We start from the raw sequence: 21,261 nt of genomic DNA on the forward strand, positions 1-21,261 counted from the left end.
CGCGTAACACGTGCCCGACGACATCAGAAGTGGTTGAGAACATTTAGTGTTGGTGTTTTGTGAAGTTTTATCTGTTCCAAGTTCAGATACTCAGTTATAAATCCCAATCGCAAAAAAAATCATGTTGTGAGTGGTATCTTTAGAAGAAAGCTCTACATCGAAGTCTCAATAGTACAAAACACCGGATAACACAGTACACGTCCACAGTACTGTTGTCCACAGTACTTTTGAAATAGAAAAACGACATTACTATAGAAAAACGGCACTTGAGGACCGATACTGAAGGCTTCAGTAGACTATATGAATGGTTGGTCTGTTTTGGGTGAAAGTTTCTTGAAAAGGAATTGTCGGTTTAGAGGATATAATGATCCAAAAGTTAAGGTAAATTAATTAAAAATAAAAATAATTAATTAATAGAAACGAGACCCTCAAATAACCCATTGGTTTGGTTTGGTTTTTTTGATCGCCGTCTCAGGCAAAACAGTGATCGCCACCTCAGGCACAATTTTGATCGCCGTCTCAGGCAAAACAGTGATCGCCATCTTAGGCACAATTTTGATCGCCGTCTCAGGCAAAACAGTGATCGCCATCTTAGGCACAATTTTGGTCGCCCTCTGTAGGCACATTGATCGCTCTCTTCAGGTATACCAACCGCCCTCTCCTAGCATACTGATAGGCATATTAACCGCCCTCTCCAGGCATACTCACAGCTCTCTATAGACAGATTGATCGCCCTCTCCAGGCATATGGATCACCATCTTAAGAAAGCCTTCGAGATTTTGCCAGAAAATAGAATGTCAGAGGAATACAAAAGTTTAAATAATTACTGTTGTTAGGTAAAAAAAATAAATATAATCAACTTCCAAATGGCCAGTTTTGTGGTCTTGTGTTAATATTCAGGTAAATGCTGCCCCTCAGATATTCTACCGAAGTCTGCAACCTAAACTTTAGACTCAACGAGTAGTGGTACGTTGATATAAAACGACTAGTACGTTGATATAAAAGAAGATTGAGGTTCTGCATAAACAAAGGTTTATTCTGATTTTTTTTCGGAAGCATTATGTGATTTCACCTTTTGAATGATTATTACTCCGTTTCATGATTTATTTGTTAATCTTATTTATTGAATTTTGTTTTAGTGACATGGAAGACATATTTAAAGTACCTCATTAGTTATAAAATGATAAATGAATTGGAAGATATTATCAGGATTCTAGAACCCTAGAAAGATCATAATGTCTTTTTTCGGTAACGTGGCCGAATGCATGGAGTAATTTACAGATGATGAATTTGCTGAGGTTTAGAATATGAAGTTTAGAAGAGTATGAAGTACCTGTTTCTTTTATATAGAAACATATTGATTCTCCTTTCAAGTCATTACACCATTTTATTTATTTAACAAAATTCATAAATGCTTTTTTTTTAAATTTTAATCTGTGGTGTTCAACACTAAAGCATCACATAACAATTTATGTTTTTATTACTTATGAATTGTAGTTAGATAAAGACATCAATTTCATTGCCGTTCATAGAATGTTTGAAATTTGACTGCTGTATATAGTTTATCAAAACTCATATTTCTTATTTACAATAATTGAGTAATTACCATTTCACATTTAACCACAATAGTTTCAAGCTTTAAGCAAAAACATTCAAATCACTGTATGTTTACAGAATAAAATTTTGTTTTTAATTAAATATACCAAGAGTTAAATATGCTTAAGTACTTGCGAAACAACGAGAATTACAATATAATCAATATTTCTATATTTTGTTTTAAAGACATCCCAGTTATCAAAGACAAACATGATCAAAGATAGTGTTAAGATTTTATAGGTTCTCAAAATTTCTCTGCAACTTTATGTGGATGCAGATTAAAACTAATGCATAGATATATCTTTTTTAATGTTAATATTCTTTGAGCATCAGAAGAATATCCCCACAAAATGTATCTCTACTAAGGTATACTGATCTGAAGCATATTGATTCTCAGGCATTCTCGTCACAATTTTGTTTGATCGTCATTTTGAGCATAATCTTAAACGTCAAACTCACGCATACTTTGTCAATAATAGTTGGCCTCTTGGTTGGCCTAAATTATTACTTTTTTTGTTTTGTTTTGTCGTTACAGAAAACTAGCTTTCGAGGACGAAAGTTCTACAGGATGGCCGTGCTGGCTGAGGCGCGCCGCTGACTCAGGAGAAGGAACTATACGGCCACCAAGTGGGGGTTTAAGATTATTATTTCAGACCAGGGCCATGTAAGTGAAGTATTAAAATGGTTCCAGCAAAAGTTTCCCAATTATGACGGATGATGGCGCTGATCGTCAAAATTTTTGGACAGGGATTTTGCTTACCGACAATACGACGTGAGCTACGACCGGACCAGGACCAATCAGAATGATCAGTCTGTGGATCAGTCTTTCTTGGACATTTGCCGCGGAAGTGTGTGTTAATTTCTGTTGTGATAAGTGTGGTTGTGTTTGCAGTTTGATTTTTCGGTTTTGATATTATGTTAAAATTAATTTTGAAGTATTGTATCACCTGTTTTTATGCAATAGTACTTTTCTTAGTTCTATGATCTGATATGTTATGATTTGTTAATGTTTGTTTAACAATGTTATACCAAAGAGGTTATACTTAATATACTTATCAATTTGCATAGCCTAACTTTTTTATCAATAAACTTTGTAGATTTTCAGATTATTTAATTCCTTTTGTTTCTGTTTGTAATTTTATTTTTAAGACATATTATGTGCTTGTTTCACATAATATGTTTTAAAAATAAAATTGCAAATAGTGAATAAAAATAAAATAAAAAAGTGTATTTTACAATTCCCCCCGGCCCCGCACCCCTTTGGCTAACCTATAATGTCAGCTATGTCGAGAGATGGCGTTACGAAAATGGAACCGATTTATTACAAGGAACTTGGGCTTCTTTTTCGTTAGTATATTCTGTGATTTGTAGACATTGTATTGTCAACTCTGACGCGTAGCGCATCTCTCGCGTAAATCTGACGCGTAACACGTACCCGACGACATCAGAAGTGGTTGAGAACATTTAGTGTTGGTGTTTTGTGAAGTTTTATCTGTTCCAAGTTCAGATACTCAGTTATAAATCCCAATCGCAAAAAAAATCATGTTGTGAGTGGTATCTTTAGAAGAAAGCTCTACATCGAAGTCTCAATAGTACAAAACACCGGATAACACAGTACACGTCTACAGTACTGTTGTCCACAGTACTTTTGAAATAGAAAAACGACATTACTATAGAAAAACGGCACTTGAGGACCGATACTGAAGGCTTCAGTAGACCATATGAATGGTTGGTCTGTTTTGGGTGAAAGTTTCTTGAAAAGGAATTGTCGGTTTAGAGGATATAATGATCCAAAAGTTAAGGTAAATTAATTAAAAATAAAAATAATTAATTAATAGAAACGAGACCCTCAAATAACCCATTGGTTTGGTTTGGTTTTTTGATCGCCGTCTCAGGCAAAACAGTGATCGCCACCTCAGGCACAATTTTGATCGCCGTCTCAGGCAAAACAGTGATCGCCATCTTAGGCACAATTTTGATCGCCGTCTCAGGCAAAACAGTGATCGCCATCTTAGGCACAATTTTGGTCGCCCTCTGTAGGCACATTGATCGCTCTCTTCAGGTATACTAACCGCCCTCCTAGCATACTGATAGGCATATTAACCGCCCTCTCCAGGCATACTGATAGCTCTCTATAGACAGATTGATCGTCCTCTCCAGGCATATGGATCACCATCTTAAGAAAGCCTTCGAGATTTTGCCAGAAAATAGAATGTCAGAGGAATACAAAAGTTTAAATAATTACTGTTGTTAGGTAAAAAAAGAAATATAATCAACTTCCAAATGGCCAGTTTTGTGGTCTTGAGTTAATATTCAGGTAAATGTTGCCCCTCAGATATTCTACCGAAGTCTGCAACCTAAACTTTAGACTCAACGTGTAGTGGATACGACTAATACGTTGATAAGAAGATTGGAGGTTCTGCAAAAATAAAGGTTTATTCTGAATTTTTTCGGAAATAATGCTTCCGATTCACCTTTTGAATGATTATTACTCCGTTTCATGATTTATTTGTTAATCTTATTTATTGAATTTTGTTTTAGTGACATGGAAGACATATTTAAAGTACCTCATTAGTTATAAATGATAAATGAATTGGAAGATATTATCAGGATTCTAGAACCCCAGAAAGATCATAATGTCTTTTTCGGTAACGTGGCCGAATGCATGGAGTAATTTACAGATGATGAGTTTGCTGAGATTTAGAATATGAAGTTTAGAAGAGTATGAAGTACCTGTTTCTTTTATATAGAAACATATTGATTCTCCTTTCAAGTCATCACACCATTTTATTTATTTAACAAAATTCATAAATGCTTTTTTTTTAATTTTAATCTGTGGTGTTCAACACTAAAGCATCACATAACCATTTATGTTTTTATTACTTATGAATTGCAGTTAGATAAAGACATCAATTTCATTGCCGTTCATAGAATGTTTGAAATTTGACTGCTGTATATAGTTTATCAAAACTCATATTTCTTATTAAAAATAATTGAGTAATTACAATTTCACATTTAACCACAATAGTTTCAAGCTTTAAGCAAAAACACTCAAATCACTGTATGTTTACAGAATAAAATTTTGTTTTTAATTAAATATACCAAGAGTTAAATATGCTTAAGTACTTGCAAAACAACGAGAATTACAATATTATCAATATTTCTATATTTTGTTTTAAAGACATCCCAGTTATCAAAGACAAACATGATCAAAGATAGTGTTAAGATTTTATAGGTTCTCAAAATTTCTCTGCAACTTTATGTGGATGCAGATTAAAACTAATGCATAGATATATCTTTTTTAATGTTAATATTCTTTGAGCATCAGAAGAATATCCCCACAAAATGGATCTGTACTAAGGTATACTGATCTGAAGCATATTGATTGCCTTCTCAGGTATTCTCGTCACAATTTTGTTTGATCGTCATCTTGAGCATAATCTTAAACGTCAAACTCACGCATACTTTGTCAATAATAGTTGGCCTCTCGGTTGGCCTAAATTATTATTTTTTTTTGTTTTGTTTTGTCGTTACAGAAAACTAGCTTTCGAGGACGAAAATTCTACAGGATGGCCGTGCTGGCTGAGGCGCGCCGCTGACTCAGGAGAAGGATCGATACGGCCACCGAGTGGGGGTTTAAGATTATTATTTGTAGACATTGTATTGTCAACTCTGACGCGTAGCGCATCTCTCGCGTAACTCTGACGCGTAACACGTGCCCGACGACAAATAGTAAATAAAATAGTACTTTAACCGCAAGGGTAGATTAAATGATACTTTAACAGAGAGGATAGGTTAAAAGCTTTATTTCTTCTCGCACGTTTTTTAATTGCTTCTATTTTTGAAAATCTTACATTAATTTAATAACCAGATTTTCATTATATTGATGAAATTAGATTCATAGTATTAATAAATCGGACATCGATCTATGATTAACAAATCATTATATTAATGAAAAGAATCATTGTCCCAATGAAACAACAGTTAATAAACAATGTTCATTAATATTATGAACAATATTTTTTTCAGTGTATTGACTCAAAACTGACAACTAAAGATACAGCTTGATCTGGCTTTATTTATTTGTCAAATTACCTACATAGAAACCAACCCCAACCCAGCACAATATTGTTTCTACTCGTAATAAATTCCTTGAAATAATAATTTGTGAATATTTTTTAAAACGTAACTTCATCGCTCGTGAATTTTCAGTCGGCAGATCGAAAAAAAGAGAGAAAAAAAAGATAGAAATTATATTATCTTAGATATAAAAAAAGCTATTAAGGCTATTATTAACGTATTAAATCATAGTTATAACTTGCTTTATGTCCTATCAGGTTTCTCACATATAAATTCATCACTAACACAGAAATCTTAAAAACACAAGTTTTGTTTCAATAATGTTTAGAATAGTTGTTTTACATGGATTTACTTACCGACAATACCAGCTGATAACAAAAATTTCCATATTTTAGGAAATTTTGCATAAATCTGCAACCTTCATAAACCTACAAACATAAAACAAATCGTAATGTTGTATTGTTAAACTATATTTAAAGAAGGTAAAGAGTAATTATACAAAGTTTTTACTGATAAACTAATATATACTGTGTCCAAAAAAAAAACGAAATAACTAAAAAATAATATCTTTATTTCTTGTAAGGCAATCTTGTATAATTAAATGATATTTCATCCACAGTATACAAACTCTTAATCATGATCTTCATCATCATTTTCGGCTTATTCAACCATTTCCAATTATGGTGTAGTCTCACCCACATACTCTATTTGTAGTTTTAGGCCCATTGTTTCATTTTTCATTTTTTTTTTCGATGGGGACGGAAAAAATTTTGCATAAGACACCCAAAGTTGGGTAGTGCCGGATTCCTACCGGCTAAAAAGCCTTCCTTCAACTACCACTTTACATTGGAATCCGCTATCGCATTGCTTCAGTGCAAAGGGTGTCTAGATTTATCTTATCATGCTCTTTGTCTCTCTTCGCTCTCTTTACAGTTTATGATATTTCGGACCAAACCTAACCTACCCGATATATTAGCGTCCATTGTTCTTCCCCTTCAACTAAGTAGGAATCTAACAACTAGTAACCTGCAGTTTCCTATATCATAAATGTGGGTAAGTCAAAGTCCTTACCGGCTTCCATACGGAATTGTTCCCTAAAGCCCTGCCATCGTTCACACGCCAACATGCTAAACATCATCAACCTGACCGCAGTTGGTGCATGAGACCGCAGTTGGTGCATGATTGTTGTTTACTGTTGGCTATTCGGGCCCAAGTTATCCCTGCTAATTTCCTAATATCATGGTCCCATCTCAGGTTCGGTCTTCTAGGTCTCTTAATTCGTGTAGAGTCTACTCCTGGGCACCATGCTGTAATTTTTGTGGTCTATCCGTTGTTCGTTCTTCTTGCCTGGTGTCCTGCCCATTGCCATTTGAGGGATTTGACTCTGTGGATGACATCAATTATCTGGGTCTTTTGTCTACATGACCAGATTGAATGTACGGGGTCTAGAGAATAACGATACCGCCGACGCCCTCCGAAGCCATCAAAGAATCACTTCCACCGATGACTTCAATCTCAATCGTGGATGCTGAACATGGCTGGACACAACTAAGAGATGCGATTCCCAAGACCAGCGAAGCAGTACTGGGAAAATCGGACAAAAAGAAACAACCAGACTGGTTTAACGAAAATCAACCGCATATACAGGCTTTGTTGGAACAAAAGCATAGAGCATATCAAGCCGTCACTGCAAATCCACGTAATCCAAGGTTAGCAGACAACTTTAAGGCAGCCAACAACACGCTCCGAAGAAACCTGCGCCAACTAAAAGATAGCTGGTGGTCGCAAAAAGCTAGTCAGATTCAGGAGGATGCCACGCATCAAGACTATCGTAAATTCTTCGAGGCTGTAAAAGAAGTATACGGTCCAACTAAGAAGGCAAGATGCCCAATGATGGCACAAAATGGCGAACTTCTAAAAAAGGAAGAGCATATCAGAAACCGCTGGAAAGAGCATTACAGCCATATCCTTAACCAAGAAAACAACCCCAATATGGAAGCGCTCAACATAATACCTCAGTATAACAGCCTCGATGTATTAGACATTCCAATAACAGAACAGGAAATAAAGGACTCCATAAAACAGCTTAAAAACAACAGATTAGCTGGCAGTGATGCGATTCCGGTGGAAATCTATAAGTGTGCAAGTAAAGAACTTATTGGTCATCTTAAGGCTTTCTTTGATGTCATATGGGAAAGCGGAGAGGTATCTCAGGACTTTTGCAACGCGAATATAGTGAATATATTTAAAAACAGGGTTTTCTACAATCATGACTTGAGCACAAAAACGAAACTTGCGGTGTACCGAGCGATAATAATTCCCACCATGTTATATGGAAGCGAAACCTGGGTGCCGTACCGCCGACACATGAACGCATTAAACAAGTTGCAACAGAGACATCTTAGACAACTCTTAAGAATAAAATGGTTCCATCATGTCTCAAACGTATCTAAAGAAAAAAAAAAAAAGAAAAAAAATATTATAATTGAAAAAGCTAACTGCGAGAGTATTGAAGTCATGATTACAAAGTCCCGCTTAAGATGGGCTGGTCACGTATGCAGAATGCAAGAAAACCGCATACCAAAATCGCTGCTTTACGGTGAGCTTGTAGACGGTAAGAGGAGGCCGGGTGGACAACTCAAAAGGTTCAAGGATATTTTTCACGAAAACTTAAAGAGAATTAACAAGCAGAATGAGTGGGAAGAGGCAGCTCACAATAGAACGGAATGGAGAAGAATTGTAAAGTCAGTTAAGAGCGACAACCAAAAAGTGAAGAGGCAACAAAGCAATGAGATTTTTGAATGTCTGGAGTGCGGTAGAGTATCGGACTTTTCAGTCACAGAAAAGCCCATGAAAGAAAACGCCTGGCGTGACCATCTTCTGATGCGTGTCAAATACTCGTCAGCGAGTAATGGCGGTGTGGTATGGTATGGTATGGTATGGGTCTTTTGTCGTATCTTTTTGTCTCTTCCTTTTACGGTTTCTCTTCGTTATTCCCAGCATATTTTGTTCTCTTTAGCGTTTTGTACGATCTGCAGTTCCCTTATGATGTCCGTTTTAAGTGTCCAGGTTTCGCATGCATAAGTCATGACTGGTAGTACCAAAGTAGTACACATTAGTCGAATGTTTTTTTCTTTAGGGTGTGGCATTCTAGATTTAAATATAACTGAGTTTCTTCTATAAGAACTCCATGCTAACTTAATTCTTCTGTTGATTTCTGGTAGTAGAGATCCATGTATTATCTGTGTATTAGTTGTCCCAAATATGTTCTCCTACTATTTCCAGTGTTGTGTTATTTATTAGAATGTCTTTTCTTTTTCATCACGAAAATAGTTTCTAGTAATGTTAGTGTTATTTGCGGAAATACTATGGTGTAATAAGTTTTTCTATTTTTTTTGTTTCCCTCCAAAACACTCCACTTTTTTACTTGTTTCCATTTATTTAAAAGAATTATTTTCGACACAACTATGCCCATAAAATAAATTATAAAAATTATTAGAACACGGAGTCAATTAAAGATAATTATAGTTCTATAGTATTTCTTTATGGAACAAACAGGGCATAATAATATACTTATTTACTTTAAAATTATTTTATAACAACTCTATTATAATTCCCTATAACTGCTTCCCCTATAACTGCTTTAAAAATCTTTTTTTTTTCTTAAGTTCGATAGCAGCTTCAATATTTGTAACTTATGATCTGGCAGCAGAATTATAACTTAGGAACCAAGTACACAATAGTTTTATAAAGAAATTATAAGTGACATTACGGAACAATTTTATAAGTGCTTTACAGTGTGTTTAACCCTATAAAGTACTACTTCGCATGTGCTTTACAGTATTACAGTTGGGGGTTGGAACCTTTGGTGTTACACAGCAAAATAAAACACTAAATCACCACAACACACCTAAACACTTTTACACTGGACGCGCGTTTCGCTAACCATGTTAGCATCATCAGCTTGATTAAAATCAACTATAACACAGTTTTAATCATAATCTGCTGATGATAAGTGTTTTGGTGTATTATGGTGATTTAGTGTTTTATTTTGCTGCTTTACAGTAATTTAATTTTATAAGCACGGTTACTGTAAAATTATGTTCCTTGACACATTTATGAAGCAACATTGACGCTTATCTTATAAATTCTCTATAATTTACGTTTAAGAAGGCTCTTCCCAGTAACTTATAAAACAATTAAGTGTTTGAAAGCAAAACACTCTCATGTGACACATTAATGTAATAAATCAGTGTTTCGATATAACTATAAAACATTAAAAGAATATAAAAGTCCTGTTACTCTAAATTTATAGAACTACTTTGTTAGCTGGGTTGGCAAGTCATTGGCAGTCTTACGGCAGTCGCCTATAATAATTACATGGCAGTCTTTTTTACCCAAGTGAGAGACCCCTCGTAGATGTGGCACTTACATGGATATGGATGGTGCACAAGCTGGGTAAATTATTACTTTACAATCCACTCAAATCAGGAGGTAAAAGGAGTTCAAATTAAAAAAAACTTATAGTACAAATCAGTCTTAATTTATTGAACTTAACATTAAAATAAATTAATATCTTAAAATTTCCCTAGGACATATACGAAATATATCCTCCTCTTCTGATGTCGTACGCCCCCTTTATTTCTCCATTCTTGGTCGTCACTGACGTCACAGCTGAAAATCCGTTTGACGTAGGGGTGTATTTTACTTCATGGCCAATACTTACTATATCTCTTGAAATATCTGGGTACTAAAAATAAAGAAAATGTATACCGGGTGCGTTTCAAAAGTGGCCCACACCTATAACATATTTATTTTTTTAGATAAAAAAAAACGAGATTTGGTATGCTAGTATGTGACACGAATTAGAATCGATTGACGTATTCCATTGTTTTTGACCACTTCCTGTTGACTACAACTTTTGATTTTCATACTTTATTCGATAAAAACTGACACTCTGTATAGAATGACATATCACATGTCAACTTTTGACATTTCCACATATGGTTTATTTGGAATTGTAACATGCGGTTGGTAACGACAATTTGCCCCGAAATACCAAGTGTGTGGTACTAAATTATTTGTAAAAAATGCTTTTTCCCAATATGCTAATGAGCCACCTTTGTTTCATTTGAAAAAATTGAGATATGATTAAAAATACATTGGGCATCTTTTAACCCGCCAGAACAAGACACGAAAAACATTAGACGATCAAATATATTTTTCCAAGGCTCCTTGATTAAAAATTATTGTTTTTGCCACAGCCAAACCACTACCAATGTAATTTAAAACAAGATTTTTTAAGCGAAAGTGTCAAAAGTTGACATATGATATGTCATTCTATTCAAAGTGTTATTTTTTACCAAATAAAGTAAAAATATTCCGAGGGTGCTATTGAAAAATCAAAAGTTGTCATCATTTTCGGTGAAACAGGAAGTGAGAAAAAAACAATTGAATCCGTCATCAATCCTAATTTATGTCATATAGTGACATACCAAATCTCGTTTTTTTTATCTGAAAAAATAAAAAAACTATAGGTGTGAGCTACTTTTGAGACACACAATAGCAAATTAGCTTTTCATTTATTTCTTGCATTTTAAAAAGAAAGCAATGCTCTCCTATTTGTTAAGGACTGTTTAAAACAACCTTTTCAAATAATTACTAAAATTCTTTTAGATCAATTTAGTTGATTAAAACTTACGGTTTCATTAAAGCCTTCTTCAAATTCTACTGTCATTGGACTTAACTGATGATGTACTCTTTTGTCATCCATAGCTGTTTGAATGTCTACATCATACCACAGATGCTTCACAAGAATCTGCAAGAAAGGTAATAAAATTAATATAGTCTATCCGAACGAATATATCATTATTAGTGATTGTTGTCTATAATTTTAATTTAATAGATATTTTGGAGCAGCGCGAGTATAATACTGGTTCATAAAAAAGACAGTAACGAGAACATTAGGAACTGCAGATCAATAAGTCTTATTATTTGGTGAGTAACCAACCAACCCACAAATCTTAAATACCCTGTATACACCCTCTACACTATTCGGTAAAAATAGTCCGAAGCAGGTCAAGGTTACGTTTTGTCGCCACTTTGTCGCATCTCGTCCTGTCTCTCCGTTTGTCTTGACCTAATACTATTTCTTAAAAAAACTACTCGCAAAATTACGAAGGAGGGCGTGGGAAAGGATTGTTTAGCGTTTCCTCTTGTCTCGTTCAATTTCGTTTCGTTTCGAACTGTTTCCACGACGTGTCGGTATCTATACCCGAGACAAAGGACTTTTTTCATAAATCTCAGTGAAATAAGTAAACCTAGACGTTTCTAAAATATCTGTTGTTACAATGATATTTCGATAATTACATCTCGTTTTATATTGATATAGAATCCACAAAATTAATATTTGAACACGGGTTTATAATATGTAGGGTAAATATTTAAGAATAAAACTTTTCACTTAACCTGCAGGAATATAATTGCAATATTTTTATTATTTAATTTTATTATAATGAATTAGTATATAAAATTGTATATGTTATATTTGTTTACTGCCTTAATTGATTAAAATAACAGTAATATTGCTTGATGAGTATTGGCGACATCATCAATATATCGAGCTGATTGGGTAAATTATTGATTTACCCGATGTCAATAAAAGTATGGTCCACGGACATTTTTAAAAAGCAATGTTCTCGTAATATTTTAAGAGAAAACTATAAAATATACTTCTGTTCTATGCTTCTGTTAGCACACAACATGGTTTGATATAAATCTCTTCAAAAATAATAAATTATTAGACGATTTTTTAAATAGTTTAACACCGTGGATTATAAGCCGATAAAAGGCGGACCGCCATAACAATTAGTCACTGTTGTTTTAGAAATATATTTTTTTACTATATTGTAATTAATAATAGACAATGATTAAAACTTAATATTCTTGTGTAACCTTAGAGGAATAGCCAACTTGTCTATAACTTACCGATGCTATTACAGTGGTTATTTTGGTACCCCCTGCAGCTCCGGTAACCAGAACTACGTCATCGTCTTTCACGATAATCGATGGTACCATGGATGACAGCGGCCTTTTTCCCGGTGCTATAAAATTGGCTTCCGACGGAGCTAGTCCAAACAGATTGGTCACGTTGGGCAAGGCAAAGTCATCCATTTCGTCGTTCAAAATGATGCCGGTTGAATTTGAAGCAAAACCAGCACCAAATCTGCAAAAAAATCGTATAGGGTCTATATTAGTACTATATTATAGGAAAAGGATAAGGAAGATTATACCAACAAAATTCAGGAGTTTTAATACGGTTGACTTGAATTTCTGCTGTAAAGTAGTGTTTCTTAGAGGTATTTTTTTACGCGTACTGGGAGAAAAAAATGAAGACCGTGAAACACGAGCTAGCACGAAAAGTGGTCATGATCGAAAAAGTGATAATTTATAATCAGAAAGTTGAGATGGGTCTTTAGAGCGACGTTTTCTAACGACGTTTCTTGTACTCTGAAACCCCATCATCAATGGCGAAAAAATTGTCCGATTTAAATAAAATTTGGTACGTAGATAGATTGGACAGAGGTCAACTTAACAGTGTACGGCATGTGTCACTGTGACGAGTTAGTTTTGATGTAAGAAATGCCAAAAGTTAATGTCCGATCGCGACATAATTTGGTTTACAACTTCATCAGGGTGGGACTAAGGATTTGATATTGAAGACAAATGTGGGGTGATTTGGGGACGCGTTACAGGATGACGCCCTCGACGTTTCGAACCGCTGCCTCTAAATGGACGAAATCATCAGAATTTTTCTTAATTATGGGTCGATTGGGACAACAACCTAACCTAACTTGGCACGTGGATAGAGGTACCCGAATGGAGTCCTCAGACGGACAGACGGTCATTTTAATACAAATTTTGTGAAAGTCAATCAAATTATTTATTAATTTTTAATTTATTACTTCTTCAACATTTCAAACTACACTTTTTTGAACATATCCTTCAATTTAATAGCTGTTAGTGAGAAGTTTCACTACAAATATGCGCACATAGTGCACACATATTTTTTCCTAATATATCTAAAGCTGTAACTCTATGGCTAAAGCATATAAATGAAATTAGATATGGCGAATCATATACCAATTTGTTCTGATAAAAATTAGAGGTCTCTAGTGAGAACAAAACTTCTGTAAACATTAAATAAAAAACTCTCGGTAGCAAAAAGTTTATGTAGCGATGTTATGCTTGTATAACAAGGGGTTCCAATACAGCATAAATTAGATAAGACGAAAGGAGCACCTGTGTGGAACGAAGCAACCAATATGCACGTAAATAAAAAAAGACTTGAAAGTGCACAGAGAGTCATGGCTTTGAGGGTCTGCTCGGCGTATTGGACAACTTCAACTGAGGCAGCCTTGGTAATATCGGGTCTGGTGCCCCTGCATCTTCTCTCAAGAGAAAGAGAACGACTCTTTCTCAAGGGTGAAGTACAAACCAGGACAAGCAGAGAGATGGAGAGAAACCGCTCAGTGCAGCAGTGGCAGGCAGAATGGGAAGTAACGCAAAAAGGAAGATGGACATATAAGCTCATCCCAAATATAAATATGTGGAGTAAAAGAAAGCATGGAGAGGTAAACTTCTATCTTACTCAAATATTGAGTGGTCACAGAAATTTTGGGAGTTACCTGTGTAAAATTGGAAAGAGGGAAGTCGCGGAATGCCGATACTGTGCTGAACCCAATGATACTCCAGAACACACAATGTTTGCTTGTCCAAGATGGGAACATTAAAGATGTGAGGCACGCATGACGGTTGGTGGCAACATCTCCGCAGATACCTTCTTAAAATCGGTAACAGAAAGAAGAGAAAACTTTGAAGCCATCACAAAACTGGCCCAAAATATACTAGAGGCAAAATACAGCGAAGAGCAGGGGTAATGAAACAAAAAGAACAGTCCGGCGTCTACTTGAGGAGATGCGTCCAGCGGGTCCAGGTAGACGTGGCAGGAGCGAGGGGGTGATGTTTAGTGGGTAGTGTCCTCCAGGTAGCTTAAGGAGAGATTGAGTCTCACACTCCTTACGTAAAGGTACTTTACACCTCCAGAAAAAAAAAGATAAGACGAAAGACCCAGATATGTGATCAACAGATGTATATCTCTGAAAATGTATATCTCCAACAAAACTGCACAGTGGTATAAGGGAAGGATAAAGACTAAGAAGGCGCTCTAATCTAAGATGAAATATACTATATTAGAGAACAAGCAGGTGTAATTATTACATATTAATATAATAATATGTAATAATGCATAATACAAAATTACATATTAACAAAACACAGGCGTACATGAAAAAAGAATACGGAAAAGAGGCAGACTGTAAATTAACGGAAAATATTCCGTTTTTACAAATAAAATCGTCATAGACACTTACACATAATTAATTGTGCTGGTAACAGAAATCGCATCGCCATTGGGAGCCAAAATAGAGATATGAGCAGTTCCATGATCCTCCACTAGGGATGCCTTTGCGCCGTAATAGGTAGGATCTTGACTAGTACGATCATCAAAGATTTTTGATCTGATATCTTTTGCATACGATTTGGAAGTTAAGTTAGCCACCAGCTAAAAATAAATTAATACTATTTATATTAAACTGAAATATTAAATTTTTGTTGTTAATAATAAATCTGTACCTCGGAAGCAGTTGGGCTAAAGTCCACTTTTACATTTTTTAACATACCATTATCATTGCTTTATAGCAGAAAGGCTGGAGTCAAATATATGATAAGAAAAAATATAAGCAAATAGTGGACTGAGGTCCCTATACCTTTGTTGGTGTATAGGCACTTCACATTTCTCGCTCTCCTGTAAAATTATCAAAACTGAACTTCAGCCAAAGTGCTCCTGAGGTACAAAAATATCATACAAAGTTGACTTTGTGAGATATATTTAGTTAGAGCAGGGCCAATGAATAAAACAAGGATATAATTTTTCAGTTGCATTTACATTGTTGCAATTGATTTATGTATAGTGTATGTATATGTACGTGTATCAGGAATAAGTGCAAGAATTTTAACTGGTAGTATAGTTCGACCCCAGAAACACGCCCATGTTCTTTATAGCGCAGTGAGAGAATGCAATGTTGCCACCTACGTTATGCACATTCAGTATGTTTATAAGTTCACATTTGTAAATTTCTACAAAAAAAAATACTAAAATTATTTTTGTTCACTGTAGAGTTTTTAATCATTGTAGATTACTATTAAGTATAGTGCAACGTCTAGTATTTTAAATACCTTTCTTAAATAAAGTTTAACCTCAAGAACAGTGTGGGTCCCCTTTGAATCGGTCCCGCGCCCTCAGAGTATAGGCTATTCTTGAAGTCGACCATATGGGATCCGCCATCTGACTTAAGATTCGAGATTAATGACCCATTTGACTTCAGATTCGCGATCAGCGATGCAAAAAACTCCCATATACTGATTTTGTTCAGATCCGTGTTTTTTTAGGGTTCCGTACCCAAGGGGTAAAAACGGGAACCCTATTACTAAGACTTCGCTGTCCGTCCGTCCGTCTGTCACAAAGGTCTATCTTATGAACCGTTATAACTAGACAGTTGAAATTTTTACAGATAATGTATCTATGTTGCCGCTATAAGAACAAATACTAAAAACAGAGTTAAATAATGTTTATAAATAAAAAGGTACTTTTACTCAACATTATCTTTTAAGTAAGAATTTTACATAGAATCTTTCAACTCCACGGTCGCCGCGTGGTTAAAGCGTTAGGACTTTACGCTGCTATGACGTTGGAGCCGTAGTAAGGCAGGTTCGAATGCTAGTCAAGGCGACTTTTTTTTAATCATTTTTTTTAATTTTTACATATTTATTATTGATTAATACAATTTTCAGTAATGTGTTTCTTCATTTTTTTTAATTACTTATACGCGCATTCAAAATTTCAGCTAAATCAGAAAAAAAAGTTTATAATAATATAGTGTCTAATATTGTATAGATGGAACCCTTCGTGCGCGAATCCGACTCGCACTTAACCAATTTTTTTGAAATTTGCGTCGGCCATATTTGATCCGACGCCAGATTCATGATCAGCGACCTAAAAAACTCCCATATAGATACAAACTTTTGTCCAAGTTCGTGCATTTTATGAAATTCGCATCGGCCATATTGAATCCGCCATTTTTAATTCTGCCAATCCTACATCAGATTCATGATCAGCGACCCCAAAAAAAACCTATACCGATTTTGGTTAAGATCCGTGCGATTTTCGAAAATCATGACTTGTGGTAGGTAGGGGCGGGAAAGTGAAATAGCAAAAGCGGTTCCACCCAAGTTCCACCGTTTCCACGGAAATCTCAAATAAAATAGTTCCAGCCCTAGCAACTAGGTGGTAGTGCAATTAATTTTTAGGTTAAGAAGTTGCTACTAGTTATTGCCAGATGGCGTTAAATCAGATTTTTTTTTGTAGTTTCCATAGTTTCCAACGGCCATTGTCATATTATTGTCAAATTCTCAAAAAATATTGTCGTTGTCATAGCGCCAATCATAATATTATCAAATAAATGATTATCAAAACGTTTTTCAAACTATAATTTGTTATATGTGTTTTAATTAGACAATTCCTTTTGTTTGTGGCCCTAAAAATATAATGTAAGTCTTTTATATTTGCCATCATTTAAGTACCTATTTATATTTACTCCATTTACAAAACGTTGGGCGTATTACGTTGGTCTTGTTTTATTATAATAAACGATGCTTAAATATTTGACTTATAAATAAGAACTTTAAATAATAAATAATATTTCACATGTTTGGCTTTAATTTTATTTAATAATTGTATAAATTATACTGTTAAATCTTATTTTTTACACATCACAACAATACTTGTTATTAGTATTGTTGAATTTGTGTAAAAAATAAGATTTAATAATCAAATTTAATTATTTTAGAGTAAAATTCAACAAAAACGCTCATATAAAAAGCCCGCGCTTCGATCCATTTAAGACAAGCCCTACTCAATAGATGGCGCACTTCTGTAGGACCATTATTCAGTATGGCAGAGTCCATTCTTTTTCTAGCTAGGTATATTCTTTGGTGGTAGGTTTTTTGACGTTAGAAAAAATATGAGACATGCAGCTCAATTCTGATGGGGTGTTTTGAGCTAATTAAAAAGAATTTTTACGGATTTTCAAGTTTTTGAGGTTTGAAAAAAAAATAAGATGTGATGGCGTAAGTCTGATAGCGGATTCGTGCTCAGCGTCGAAAAATACTATAGGATATGATGGGGCCGGTAAACAGCATAGACCACTTTTCACACCGTGTGGCTGTGTTATCGTTTGATTACCGACTGGTGCTCTCAAAATGTTGCCATTATTTTTTAAAAGTTTCGTTAAAAAGTTAAATAACTCGGTTATTATCAATTTAATTTAAAAATGATAAAAAGAAAATATGTTTCTTTTGACCAGATCTATCGCCTATTACCTCTTAAAACACTTGCACTTATTTCTGGGACACCCTGTATAATCTGTTAAATGAGAGTATTTGTGTCAGTGACAGGTGTTTGATATTTTCCTTCAAAGTTGATTTCTGTCATTTTTAAGATGTACCGCTGGACAGACACTACATATCAATACAACTTAAAAGAAATTTATTTTAATAGTCACAATAAAATTATGGTTAATTTGGACAAAATATTAAAATTTTGACGATAATGTTATACTAGTCTCTACTTACCTCAGTAACATTGACAAAATTAGCATCTCCTAGCAATGTTCTGTGTCCATAACCAAACTTAAAGCTCTCGATAATCCTCTGGACCGTCTGAGTGGTATAGAGTTGATCCAAATTCAACAACCCATCTAATATGTTCAGAATGTAGGTTAAAACCACCCCGGAACCTGGAAGAGGGCTGGTGTATAGAGTATGATTGTCATTAAGTACTGCTCGCACAGGTTCCTGCCATTCGGGTCTAAAACAAAATTGGACAAATGATTTATTCAAGTTTAATGCCTTGTGATGTTCTTGAACCATCTGTTAACTACCTCTATATAATAAAAAAAATGTCAAGTTGCCTGAGTAGTATTAGGGAACTTAGACTTATACTGCTCAGACAACGCGAATATAGTGAATATATTTAAGAACTAGGGAAGTCCATCAGATTGCGGAGACTATCGGGGAATTTCATTACTGGCTATCGGAGGATTCTTACAAAAATTATGTGAAACCGCCTGTACCCACATATAGAAAAAATCCTCCCATAATCGCAAACGGGCTTACACACCAGCCGCAGTACCGTTGATTTCATATTCTCCGTTCGCCAACTACAGGATAAGGTAAAGGAGCAGCAGAGTAAACTTTATGTTGCATTAATTGATCTAACAAAAGTAGAACACTCTGTAAACAGAGATGTACTTTGGGCAATTATGCAAAAGTTTGGAGTACCCAACAAAGTTCTTTCAGTGTGTAACATATCCTGCCTCCATAACAACAACATGTCTCATCGATCACTAAGCGATCCCTTTCTAACAAATGCAGTAGTTAGGCAGGGATGTCTTAGCGCCTCTCCTATTCAACATATTCATGGCAGCGCTCTCTGTTATAGTAGATAGGAAACTGCAGGAAATAGGATTGGGCATTAGATATAGATACGACGGTGGTCTGTTCTTTACTGTGACCTTGTAGATGGCAAGAGGAAACAGGGTGGACAACAAAAGTTACAAGGATATTCTCCATGAAAACGTAAGGGGGATAAGCTGTAATAGAATAATATCAAGCTTTGTAAATTTTTATCTTTTTGGTTTGTTATTCTAAGATGGAACCATTTCAGTTTACGAAGTTATCAGTCGACATAGGCAAACGAATTTTAAAAGGCCTAAGCAAATAATCTAATGATATTCAAGACACATAAACTCTCTAAAAGTACGCATATATCCTGAGAAACTAACTAAGCAAATAATACAATCTTCTAAATAATTTATAGTCACATAAACGAGAGTAAAGTAGAACAAACATTCATCCCTTATTATCAAAACTCTATTTGACAGAGTGGTACCAGTTGTGTGTACCCTAGGGATATCTCAAAATAAACAACGCAGAAAAAGCACGTAGGCATGCTTAAGGAAATAAGTAAAATTAAATCATCCCCTCGCTAGAGGTTTTACATTGAAAATTAAAAGTATTAAATATATGTTTTAAAATCAGAATCCAAATGTTCACGAGATGAATGTCTGAAAATGATAGAAATAGGACTATCTTTTTTTCCGTTCCTAGAGTTAAATAGAAATAGACAAAAATGTGAAGAAATAAAGAGTTAATTTCTAGGCGGTTTTTTTTCTAAGGTAATCCTATGGCACGATATCATTTGTATTAGTTAAGGCTTAGATTATGAATATTATCCAGCAAATTGGTAAAAGAGTAAGATTTACACGGAAGGGTTTAAAAATTACATTTAATTAATAAATAGGACATGCTGATGCCCTCTCGGGATAAGGACCAGAAACAGGGGTGAAAGAAGTCTAGGGATCTTTCGGGGAAGGAACCCTTCGGCCAATTAAAAAGGTGCAAAATATGCATTTGGATGGATATTCGAAGGTTCCTCAAACAGGGGCGTGCCGAAGATGTAGTAACGCCTTTCCGAGATAGTACCAGCATCAGTATTTTCATCTTCAAAATTAGTTCGGTACTGACTTTTAAATTAGACGGTCGAATTTACTCCGTGTAGATCTTATATTATCCAGTGGTCTTTTTAATTGTTTTTAGTAAGTTCTCTATCTAAAGATTTTCTCAAATAAATTCTCAAGTTAGGAAATTCTAAACTATTCATGCTTACAGTATTTTAATTGTTGTTTTTGGATTTTCTCTAATATTTTTCTTTATTAATGATTTAAGACTTTCTGTTTGTTCTAAAGGCTTTAGTAAATTTTAGATGTCATTGCATAAGTGATTATTTTGCAATTGTTCTTTTATTAAATTCTAATTTAAATTTAATTGTTCAGTGAATATTTTTTAATATATTAATTTTCTGCCAACGATAATTCTAAGAGAGATTTGAAAGTGTATGCTAATTGTAGATAATTTAAATTGGACTAATAAGAAGAATATTTTGTATTTTTTTTAACTTTATTATCTCTGAGTTTTAATTTCAATTCTCTAATTGTCATTAATTATTTTTGATTCAATTTCTTTCTTTTTCATTAATTATAAATGTTTTGTTATTAAATCTTTTTCTTTATTTTTTATTTATTTATTGCTTTATATTAAATATAGTTAGGTGTTGTGAAAAATCGGCATTTTATTTCTTTATTTTACCTAATCACTAAAATATTAAGTTATTTAAAAGAACACTGTGATAACCGGTCGAGTGGTCCAATCCAAGGTATGAGTCCAAGACCGAAGAGGTAAATCGTGTGTAAAGAGGTAAAAGGGGATCAATGAAATCTTCGACAGGTTCTTGTTGTTGATGTATTGCTGATGGATGTTGACGTAATAAGGTAAGTGGCAATAAAGTTTATAGTAACTGAATTTAGAAAGAGCCCTTACCATAAAAGTGCGATACCTTTTAATTTCTAT

General features: G+C 34.5%; 2 protein-coding genes across 6 annotated transcripts in view; both read right to left on the minus strand.

The window, feature by feature from the left end:
• Positions 1 to 6,112, minus strand: part of LOC115888217 (glycoprotein-N-acetylgalactosamine 3-beta-galactosyltransferase 1-like) — a 90,389-nt gene extending 84,277 nt beyond the window's left edge. Inside the window, exon 1 of one of the 3 annotated variants that reach the window (XM_030907853.1) lies at positions 6,033 to 6,112. In XM_030907853.1, the coding sequence (XP_030763713.1) occupies positions 6,033 to 6,083 (51 nt within the window). In that variant the 5' untranslated portion in view covers positions 6,084 to 6,112. Of the gene's footprint in view, positions 1 to 5,918; positions 5,983 to 6,032 lie in introns of those variants that run through there. The other 2 variants (XM_030907873.1, XM_030907862.1) reach the window with 2 other exon arrangements.
• Positions 6,113 to 10,200: 4,088 nt separating this feature from the next.
• Positions 10,201 to 21,261, minus strand: part of LOC115888233 (glutathione hydrolase 1 proenzyme-like) — a 32,111-nt gene continuing 21,050 nt past the window's right edge. For all 3 annotated transcript variants that reach the window (XM_030907894.1, XM_030907902.1, XM_030907911.1), the window contains 5 exons: positions 18,427 to 18,661; positions 15,108 to 15,298; positions 12,664 to 12,901; positions 11,378 to 11,494; positions 10,201 to 10,426 (listed from right to left, as the gene is read on the minus strand). In XM_030907894.1, coding sequence (XP_030763754.1) covers positions 10,265 to 10,426; positions 11,378 to 11,494; positions 12,664 to 12,901; positions 15,108 to 15,298; positions 18,427 to 18,661 — 943 coding nt within the window. In that variant the 3' untranslated portion in view covers positions 10,201 to 10,264. The remainder of the gene's footprint in view (positions 10,427 to 11,377; positions 11,495 to 12,663; positions 12,902 to 15,107; positions 15,299 to 18,426; positions 18,662 to 21,261) is intronic.

This window comes from Sitophilus oryzae, unplaced genomic scaffold (genome assembly GCF_002938485.1).
Source record: "Sitophilus oryzae breed Bouriz unplaced genomic scaffold, Soryzae_2.0 scaffold_1167_pilon_pilon, whole genome shotgun sequence".
In the NCBI taxonomy this organism is placed as follows: Eukaryota; Metazoa; Arthropoda; class Insecta; order Coleoptera; family Curculionidae; genus Sitophilus; species Sitophilus oryzae.